The sequence below is a fragment of the Garra rufa genome, chromosome 14 (genome assembly GCF_049309525.1).
Source record: "Garra rufa chromosome 14, GarRuf1.0, whole genome shotgun sequence".
Taxonomy (NCBI): Eukaryota; Metazoa; Chordata; class Actinopteri; order Cypriniformes; family Cyprinidae; genus Garra; species Garra rufa.
The window spans coordinates 30,244,709-30,256,222 of NC_133374.1; the positions used below are offsets into that span (position 1 = coordinate 30,244,709).

Below are 11,514 nucleotides of genomic sequence, written 5' to 3' on the forward strand. Positions count from 1 at the left end.
TGTATGTCCTACGTCATCCGCTGGAATGCCACTCTCTTGAACAGCCGTTTGATAGTTAGTTGACAGTTATTTAATTTCTGGACCACTACCCACTGGCTTGGAAGAGCCCGGACATTTTTAAGGGGTCCTATTAAGTCTTTATTTTGTTTTGGGGGTGCAACATGCTCTCATGCTTGGTGGTTAAAAAAAAAAAAAAAAAAATGATTTTTTCCATAATTTACATTATTACAATAGCTTTCTCCCCAGGCACAATGGCTCGATTAGTTCTGGGTTTGATGAAGGTATTCCGAAAAACGGAATGTGTTGTGATTGGTTAGCAGTCCTACTGCGTTGCAATTGGTGAACAGCTTAGACAGCGTTTTAGTCCTGCCACGCCCCTTCCCAAAGCAGCAAGTTCCGTGTACAACTGTTAGAGCAAGCTAGATTAAAGTGATTCTTAAGTTTTAAATATGGATATTTTTCCTACAAAAACACATCAGATCACTAAAGGAGGCTTTTACTCACCCCCCGGAGCCATGCGAGGCACTTTTTATTATGGATTTTGAGATTTGTAACTTTGTAGATGTTTTTTTTAACATACATACACACCACACACTGCAAAATTCAAAAAGTGAAAAAGCATAATAGGACCCCTTTTAATATACTACCGATTGTATTCCCCTTACGTAGAAAGTCATATGCACCTATGATGGCTCTAGGGTGAGTAAATCATGTGGTGATTTTCATTTTAGAGTGAACTATTCCTTTAATTTCAGCTATATATGAGTGCAACATGAGTATTTAGTATCTTTGGTTTCAAGTGTACCTTTCAAAGTATTGTATTTGTGTGTAATGTAATGGGGTTCTGTCATTCATACATATATTTTGAGCTGATTATGTGATGACATCTTCTAGAGAGCTCCACATCAGTGTCGATTGGGATAGGCGTGGCGTTTGGGATCCTAGGATTGTTCCTGCTGATCTGTTTGGTGCAGATCTGCATCAAGAAAATCAAATGCTGCAAGCGCAAACGTAAGCAGCATCCTCACTCCTGACTAATAAACCAGCATTCATCAAAACCTTGAACTAATAGACAACTTTTGTTTCTTCTTCTTTTTTTTTTTTTTTCTTTTTTTTACAGAGCCTTCAGTGAAAAACACAGTTTTAAAGTAAGAGGGCTTACTAATATTTGTTTGTGTTTATGTGTGGAGTTGTTTTTTCCTGACTTAAATTGTGTGCCTTTACAGGAAAATCGGGATTACGAAATCTTCGCCATTTTCAATCAGCAAAATCGTTGACAAGAAATAACACCCATCACCACTCAAATGTCATTCTCAATGCCTATAAATATTGTACATACACCCTGACAGAATCAAATTTAGTGCATGTTTTTATTCATAGCACTTGTAACTGTAATTGTAACTGTAATTATTTCCATATTATTATGCAAAACTGTCAATGTATTTATTTTCTATTTCTATGAAAAGTGTGAATCAGGTTTCTGAGTTGAAGGTGTTGCGTTGCGTGGGGCGATGCTGATGATTCACAACTGGTAAAGATCATTTTCCCACAGTTAGAGAAAAGCAGTACACCTATATTGCTTTTGTGATAGCTTCTCTCATTGTTTTCCTCATTTTCTGACTCAAATTATGTCTCCGTATAAGTCTCACCACAAAAACCCTTCTCAAAGGTCACCGTATACACTGACGAAAAATTAGTCTCTTCAGTCACAGTAGAAACATCATTATATCTTCATTGTGATTTACAAGGAAGTCATCTCAGGTGATACATTTCCTGTTAAGCAATGTTATGTATGTGGTAAAATGCGCATATTGACTCATGTATCATGATATATGATCAAATGTTACCATATTTGGTTGTTTTTGTTCACATTTGTTAGTGTGTGTGTGTGTGTGTGTGTGTATATATACGTATAATACACAGTGGCATGCAAAAGTTTGGGAACCCCTTGCAGAATCTGTGAAAATGTGAAAAATTTTAACAAAATAAGAGAGATCATGCTAAGTGCATGCTAATTGTTATTTAGTATTGTCCCGAGTAAGATATTTTACATAAAAGATGTTTACATATAGTCCACAAGATAGAATAGCAGAAATTATTAAAATAACCCCCTTCAAAAGCTTTAGAACCTTTGTTTCTTAATACAGTGTGTGGTTATGATCTACAGGGTGAAAACTTTTGGACAGGATGTTAATTTTTTTTCTTATTTTTCCATTTAGTACTTCCCTTCGGGAGCATCAGAAGATACTTGCATGTTTCGGAAGACAAATTAAGAACAATTTACATTGTTTTTACCCCTCGAGTCTTAATGCATCGTGTTTCCTTCTAGAGCATCAATGAATGTTTGAACCTTTTTTAATAGCTGTGTTTGAGTCCCTCAATTGTCCTCAGTGTGAAAAGATGGATCTCAAAAGCATACAGTCAGTGCTGGAAAGGGTTCAAATATGCAAAAGATGCTGGAAAACTGAAGAATTTGCAGGACCTGGAGATTTTTTTCTGAAGAACAATGCTCAGTTTAATTGTTCAGAACAAACAAGGGACTCATGAACAACCATCACAAAACAAACAAAAAAAAAAAAAAAACAGTCGTAGATCATCCAGATAGCCACACACAGTAGTAAGAACCAAGGGTTCGCAGACTTTTTTTTGTCTGGTATAACAATATAAACATGTTTTATGAGGACATTTTCCGATTCCTCATAATTGACATAACATAGCTTTTAAACAATACTAAACAATGTTTTATTGAAAATGTAAAAATGCAGAAAGTTTTTTGTGAGGGGTAGGTTTAGAACTTCAAACATTTTTTGTATGTTATTTTTCAATTTAAAATAGAAGCAGTTTTGACCCAAGGGAACATTTCTGTGGCTGCTGTTCCTTTTTGGTCTTTGGTGATTATCGTTGTTTTTCATTTGATTCAGTTTATAACACCAACTAACAGCAGCACACTAAACCGCAAACCAGGCAGAGCTTCATTAGCTCTTCAACTGACACCACTCATGCAACCTTCAACAGAGGCTAGATGTTTCCTGAGCTGGCATGCAAAAAGCAACGCATTGTGGTGGTCTGTAGGAAGTGAGAGACAGCAGTTAACATTTGAGGTTCAACAGCCTGTTCGACTCAATGACTTTTGCAAGACCGGGCCTGTCAGAAACATCTGCAACTGGTCATGCAAAGCCCACAGGATGATTAAAAACCACACAGACACTGACATGCCACAATGACCTGATAACTTAAAAAAAGCACCTAAAAATCTAAATTCTGTCATTGTTTACTCATCATCATGACGTTCAAAACATGTATGCTGTTAATTTTAAGTTGAACACTAGATCACTTTTAAGAATATTTATGAAGATGTTTTCCATGCAGAGACAGTTCATTGTGAAAACACCACCATATTTAAATTTACTGATAGTCTTCTAGGAAATCTATAGCGGTTTCCATAGATGTAATTGCAACTTTATTTCTTGTAACTGCGACTTTATATATCCCAGTGACATGCGAAGGAGTAAATGATGCAGATTTCAATGACTGTGAGTGTTCCTTTAAGTAATCTTGCAAGTCGTCATGCCACGCATAAGAAGATTCAAGTTCCATAATTATTCGTTTGTGTATTATTCCATTACAGTTTCAATGCACTCTATTCAAAATTACAGTGACATTGAACGATAACTCCATAACAATTTTGACCTGTATTTACTATTTCTGTTGATTTCCGTGTATTTACTATTTCTTAGGTCATTAACTAGCACTGCCAATGAATCGTTCATGTGAATTAATTATTCTTTTGAGTTGATCTTTTCCAATGAAACCCCAGATACCACACATACTGTACGACTACAAGATGTCTGTTAAAGATCGCTTGATCTGGAAAGCATCTGCTGTGTACAAACATCTGACAGACTACTTTAAGATGTAGGTTTTACATGCATTCTAAATCATAAACATCTTAAAGACATCTAATAAACATCTATTTGACATCCTACGCTGATAGCACAACGTCAGCATTGACATCTGCTAGATGTATTTATTAGAGTGTTTGCTCATCTGCAATGCGTCTATAGGACATTTCCCATCAAATGTCAAATAGAAGTTTGTTGGATGTCTTTAAGATGTTTAAGATTCAGAATGTATGTAAAACTGACATCTTAAAGATGTCTCCCAGATGTTTGTACACAGCAGATGCTTTGAAGATCAAGCAATCTTTAACAGACATCTTGCAGATGTACATATTGCAGAAGGCACAAAGCACACATACGTCTGCAAGATGTCTGTTAAAGATCTCTTGATCTGGAAAGCATCTGCTGTGTACAAACATCTGACGTATTGCAGCCATCTTCCAGATGTAAATGTAGACGTCAAATAGACGTCTCTGTGATGTATGTGTGCTATCAGGGGAGCAAACACTCTAATAAATAAGTATTGCAGATGTAAATGCAGATGTTAAATAGATGTCTCCGTGATTGAGAGATTGAAAGAGTGGTGTTGCATCAGATGACGGATAACATAGGTGTAATGTAAGTTCCAGTGAGAATATGCTAGTCTAAAAAGTTATTATTTACAGCGAAGCAAAACCAGTTCCCTCTTGGCTTATATCGAAATCCTCTAACATTTTTCTTTACAAATCCTCGTTTTTTACATCTAATTCATTACCAGTGTTTTGTTTTGCTCTCTCCACTGCTCTTCCATGTTCGCCTACATTCTTACATCATCTGCTTGAAAGCCACTCTCTCATGAACACGCATTGGACAGTTAGCAGAATCTACCCTTATAGCACACGTATATCTTAGAGACGTCTATTTCATGTCTGCATTTACATCTGCAAGACGTAGTTTGCTCATCTGCAATACGTCTATTGGACGTTTCCTATCAGATGTCAAATAGACGTCTATTAGATGTCTTTAAGATGTTTATGAATTAGAATGTATGCAAAACTGACATCTTACAGACATCTACCAGACGTTTGTACACAGCAGATGCTTTCCAGATCAAGCGATCTTTAACAGACATCTTGCAGACGTACGTGTGCTGTCTGGGTAGAGATTACGGTTTAATTACGTTTTTTTTTTTTACAAAAAGCATTGATTCACTTCAGAAGGCCCATATTAACCCCCCTAAGCCATGTGGAGTATGGTGGATGGATGCACTTTATTGGACTTCTATTGTACTATTGAATACCAACAGCCATTCACTGCCATTATAAAGCTTGGAAGAGCCAAGACATGTTTTAATATAATTCTGACTGTGTTCATCTGAAAGAAGATGAAGGCTTGAGGGAGAGTAAATCATGGGGTAATTTTCATTTTTGGGTGAACTATACCTTTGATGATTATGCACTCGAGAACAACTGGGTTAAATAGATGATGGCCTGATAAGTTCAAATAAAAAAAAAAAAACCGAGGGAAATTTTATTGTGATATTTAAGCATTATCCAACTGTGTTCTACAATTAACTACTTTTTTTTTCTCAGAACTACAGAGAAATTACAGCTAACGAAAACCACATTCTTCATCAGCCCTTCCTACTCACTTCCTGTATAGTACTCAGCACGAGCCGTGCTTCAGTCCATGTATAAGTCAATACGTTTTGGCTTTCTGAATCTTGCAAAATCTTACACTGTCAAGCTGAAGTTTATCTTCATGGTTAGCTACTTTGTTGACTCATTAGAAGTTGATAATAGCATGGACATGTGAAGTAGGATGCTATCCGTTATCTACATATTAGGATGGGGCAAACCCTGAGATGATACACTCAAAATCGCTCCATTCTTTGCTGGTCATGTATCTGTGAGGGCGGCAAAGGCGCTGGGAAACCGCAGTCGTGACTAAGCTGATAGCAGTTATTCGCACATGGGGGAGTGAGATGTCAACTCAACCCACAAAAACTCCACAATTTTCCCATTTTCTTCTAACCTGTAGGCATCTTTTCTTCAAAGGGTGACACAGATAAACAAATGCAGTGTCTGTGGAGGCTACTAGATGAGAAGATTAGGATTTTGCTACTGAAGAATTTCCAGAGATCTAGTTTTTTCTTTTTCTTTCTCGATCTCACTGATAACTGAGTTCTAGTTTTTATTTTCTGCTCTTCGTTATTCTCCATTTGGGTAGTTGGTAAAAGTGGTGACATGCTATACATCTAAAACTACTTTAAATTGCTTAAAATTAAATTCTTATATAATTATCACAGATGTTTTTTTTTTTCATAACAGATTGGCTTAGTGAGCTGTGACATCAAAGATATAAGACAGGAAGTACATTCTAAAGCACTTCCTGTGTTCTATCTTTGGTATGTTTCAGTTGCTCTGTAGAACTTCAATTGAATGTGTTAAGTTTTGGTACAATAAGAACACAACTGCGTAAAGAGCAAATTAAAGCACAAATATGCTATTTTTTTAGACATAAGTATGTATGATTATATTTAGTTTCAATAGGCATTGTTTTAGAAATGTTGAATAATGAGTATATGAGAGTAAAAAATGTGTCTGTTCGCAAATACTTTGAATAAACTGCTTCTTGTCTTGCTTATGCATCTAATAGCATTAAAATATATTAAAATAATATTTTTCAAATTTAAATAATGGAATTGAAAACAATGAAAATATAAATAAACATTTATTTGATTTTTCAAACATTGTTCAAACTAAATTCTGTCATTAATTACTCGCCTTCATGTTGTTCCAAACCCATAAGACCTTTGCTCATCTTCGGAACACAAATTTAAATAGTTTTGATGAAATCCTAGAGCTTTCTGACTTTCCACAGATAGCAAGGGTCCTACCACATTCAAGACCCAGAAAGGCACCAAGAACATTGACGGAAAAGAGTTGGAAAGGTCTCGGATTTCATCAAAAGGGTTTCATCTTACAGGTATGGAATGACATAAGGGTGAATAATTAATGACAGAATTTTCATTTTTGGGTGAACTATCCCTAAATAATTTCAACCTCATATCTTTTATAACTTTTGATTTTTCTCTCATAGTTTAAATGGATCTGTAGACGTGCTGCCTATATATTTTAGAAAAGATCTCTTGAAAGGGAATCATTTCCTGGTATTTTAAGCTTTTCCATACAAAGGAAAGTCTTGTTTACCACCTGTTTAGTGATTTCAGTGCAGTGTAGTTCTGTAGTACAGAAAGTGAAGCGTTTTCGTTATGCAACACCCTGATACTTTCAGAATTGAGCATGTGAGATCTAATTATGAAATGTTAGGAGGATATAAATGTTGTCATTGTGTTCTGTATCAGTTGAAGTTGTGTGGTTTCTTTGAGTCGATTTGCTATTGAGATGAGGAGCAAAGGTGCCTGCCATTCTACAAATGACTCTTCGGAGAAAGCGAGTATTCAGATCAACACCTCAAGCTGTATTGCAGTCCATTTCAGATTGAGGTCTTTCTTTGAAAACAAGATCTGATAATTACTACAGTGCCTAGTTCTGAATAAGTATGTAAACTTCTCTATAAAGTTAAAATGAGCATTTCCACAATGTGGAATCGCCATGATCACCTGTCCCCAAATCAACATGTTTTCAGTTTTATTATGTATAGAGCCTTACTGTGACAGTGTATTGAATTTGATGTGGGTAAAGTACTGTTTGTTTCCTTCCCTATCTAAAGATGGAGGTCAATGATTGCGGCCGAGTTTCACTCTCTTATTCTCATTCGCTCTCTCTGTCTGTTTCGTCATATAGAGCAGTGACTGAATGGAAATACTGAGCAATGGGTTTGCACAAGATCTGTGACTTCTTCCTTTGGAAGATACATTTATATCCAGGACATTACCAGGGTAAATTGCTCATGGATTCTACACAGCTTTTTCATAGTTAAATTTGTTTTAAAGAAGTGATGTGGTTTGCATTAGCTGTAAAATGCTTATATTCTGTTAGAGGAAATCACAAGTTTAGTCACGGGTTTAGTGGGTTTCCACTAGAGGAAGTGCTGGTTTTTCCTGTGTCATTAGTATTTGCTTATGTATTATTAAATTGGAATTTCTCTCAGTATATTCTTGCCTCGTCATTTGCGTATGTTCTTTTTCACAGGCTTCAAGTTTGGGCTACATTTAACAAAATAGCATGGTGTTAAGCAGTACCAAGGTTATGAGTCTGAATAAAAGTGTCTGTCAAATGCGTAAATGAAAAGAAAAGAAAAAAAAAACACTAAACAACACTCATAGGAATGCGCTTTTTTCCATAAAATGTAAAAATCAAGTTATTTTTATTATTATTAACACTTTTTCCATTGTTTCATCACATTCAATACATTTCAAAATGCAGCATATCAAAAATGTCAGTACATAAAATGTAAATACATACAATGTATGTGCAAAATTGCAAAAACTGTGTATGCATAGGTTCTTTATTGGTTTATTCGATGGTTCTTTAAAGAACACTTAGCATCTACAAATCTTTCCATTCCACATAAAGATTCTGTATAATGGACAAAAAAGTTCCTTAGACATTTAAACAAAGCTAAAGGTTCCAAAAGGGTGCTTTTGCAGTGACGTCATAGAAGAACCATTTTGGGTTCCTTAAATAACCTTTCAGTGAACAGTTCTTAGAAAAACAAAGGACCGTTTGTGCAGTGGAAAGGATACATTGATGTTAAAAGATCCAAGGTTCTTTTATTTTTCTTATCAATGCCAAAAAAATAACCTTTTCCATTCCACAAAAGATTCTTTATAGTAAAAAAAAGTTATTTAGATATTTAAAATGTTCAAATTACAAGCTTCAATCTTAAGGTTCCAAAAGGGTGTTTTAACACTGATGTCATAGGAGAACCATTTTGGGTTCCTCAAAGACCTTTCAGTGAATAGTTCTTAGAAGAACAAAGCTTTTTTCACTATGAAGAACCTTTTGTGCAGTGAACATGTTCCATAGATGTTAAAGGTTCTTCATGGAATCATCAATGCCAATAAAGAACCTTTTCCATTAAACGAAAGATTATTTAAAGTGAAAAACATTCTTTAGATATTTTAACAAATGTTCTTCACACTACACTCTTAAATATAAAGGTTCCAAAAAGGTGTTTTAACACTGATGTCATAGAAGAGCCATTTTGGGTTCCTCAAAGACCTTTAGGTGAACAGAAGAACAAAGAAGCTTTTTTTTCACTATAAAGAACTTTGTGTGCAGTGGAAAGGTTCCATGGATGTTAAATGTTCTTCTTGGCACCATCAACGACAATAAAAAACCTTTTCCATTCCACAAAAGAATCTTTATACAGTAGTGGAAAAAAGTTCTTTAGATACTTAAAATGTTCTTCACACTACACTCTTAAATCTAAAGGTTCCAAAAAGGTGTTTTAACACTGACGTCATAGAAGAGCCATTTTGGGTTCCTCAAAGACCTTTAGGTGAACAGAAGAACAAAGAAGCTTTTTTTTTCACTATAAAGAACTTTTGTGCAGTGGAAAGGTTCCATGGATGTTAAATGTTCTTCTTGGCACCATCAACGACAATAAAGAACCTTTTTCCATTCCACAAAAGAGTCTTGATACAGTAGTGGAAAAAAGTTCTTTAGATACTTAAAATGTTCTTCACACTACACTCTTAAATCTAAAGGTTCCAAAAAGGTGTTTTAACACTGACGTCATAGAAGAACCATTTTGGGTTCCACCAAGACCTTTCAGTGAACAGTTCTTAGAAGAACAAAGAAGTTTTTTTCACAATAAAGAACCTTTTGTGCAGTGGAAAGGTTCCATGGATGTTAAAGGTTCTTCTTAGAACCATCAATGCCAATAAAGAACCTTTTCCATTCCACAAAAGATTCTTTATAGGAAAAAAAAAAAAAAAAAAAAAAAAAGTTATTTAGATATTTTAAATGTTTTTCACACCACACTCTCCAATCTAAAGGTCCCAAAAGGGTGTTTTAACACTGATGTCATAGAAGAACCATGTTGGGTTCCTCAAAAATCTTTCAGTGAACAGTTATTTGAAGAACAAACAACTTTGTTTCACTATAAACGATATTTTGTGCAGTGGAAAGGTTCCATGGATGTTAAAGGTTCTTCTTGGAATCATCGATGTCAATAAAGAACCTTTATTTTTAAGAGGTTCTTTAAAGAACTGATCTCTGAAAGGCTTTTAGGGAACCAGAAATGGTTCTTCTGTGGCATTGCTGCAAAAACTCTTCCCTTTTTTGAAAGTGTAACACAATCAACTCACTGAGATAGACTTTAGGCACCTTAAATTAGTACTGACTCAGAGTCCTCGTCATCAAATTCTGAGTATCTCACTCTTGATCACTTAAATAGAAGCTTGAACGTCTCCTCTCTGGTCAGCGTACTGGCAAATTATGACCCAATGTGTGCAGGAAGTCAGGACAGTCCCACTTCTGACAGCCCTGTGTCAGTAACACAGCCATATTTAGCATCTCTCTGCTGCTTCTCTAAATGAGAAATAAACATATGCTGAAGAAGCAGATATGCTTTGTTAAGTGCTTTCACAATCATGAAAAAGTCTCATATGTCACGTGAATGTCAGTTCTACATCTCCTAATTTAAGAGACAAAGTGTCCAGCTGGCAAGGTTCTTGTAGAAGTAGTGGACAGGTGATAAAAAGCGACGACTCGTCACAGTTCTCCGAAAAGTCTTTCAATCCCGATACATTCACAGACTGTAAAGGAGATTTTTTCAAATAGCTTGGTTTGTCATTGTCATTATCGGTTGTGAAAGTACAGCTGGTTTGCTCATGAGACAATGAATCACTGTCTGTCAGGAGCTTCCTGGTTTTGCACCACATGCAAGTCTCAACGTCAGAGCACATGCACATCATATGACCAGACCGATAGCCACTGCTAGGGCTGGCCATATTCAGATGGTCACTTTCAGCATCAGCTGAAGGACTCTGACTGCGATATCCATCCCCAACTACTACTATCTCAGAGAGGAGGTCACCGTCCGTTTCCTTGAGATTGTCGGATGCATCCTGGTTTCCCATTCCCAAGCCACTGTCCTCTTTTCTTTCAGTTTCACTGCTGGGATTTACTCCTCCATCTAGAAAAGGGAGCTCTTCCAGGCTTCTTCTTCCACTGCTGAGACTGTCCTCTGTGCCAGTCAGACTGCTACAGCCACTGTCTTCCTGTTCTATATGTTCGTCTGAGCCTTGGTTCTTAACCGAATGCTGCTGACCGACACTCACTCCGCTGTCTGTACTCTCTCTTCTGTCTTTGTCCTCCTCCAAAAGGTCCTCGTTCTCATCAAATGCTTTACTTTTTTCCGTTTTGTTGCTAGTCAGTAGCCATCCCTTGTCAGTGACTGTTTCCACTTGGATCAATCCTACATTCATAGGGTTCCATCCATTCACAGCGGATTTCTGATGAAAATAAAGTTAAATATTAAAAATAAATTAAATGTGATTGTGGAGGAAATTCGTATTATTCAGCAGGGATGTATTCAATTGATGTTCTATTTATTAAATAATCCAGAATAAAAAAAAAAAAAATGAAAAAAAAAATAATAATAATGTAACACTAATAATAACGAATCAAATAATACTTATTCAGCAGGGATGCATTACATT

The 11,514-nt window shown here is 35.9% G+C and overlaps 1 protein-coding gene across 1 annotated transcript; it reads right to left on the reverse strand.

The window, feature by feature from the left end:
• Positions 1 to 8,234: 8,234 nt before the first annotated feature.
• On the reverse strand, positions 8,235 to 11,294 carry il10ra (interleukin 10 receptor, alpha). The gene has a single exon (XM_073818158.1). The coding sequence runs from the start codon at positions 11,278 to 11,280 to the stop codon at positions 10,462 to 10,464; it is 819 nt and encodes a 272-aa protein (XP_073674259.1). The 5' UTR covers positions 11,281 to 11,294; the 3' UTR covers positions 8,235 to 10,461.
• Positions 11,295 to 11,514: the final 220 nt, after the last annotated feature.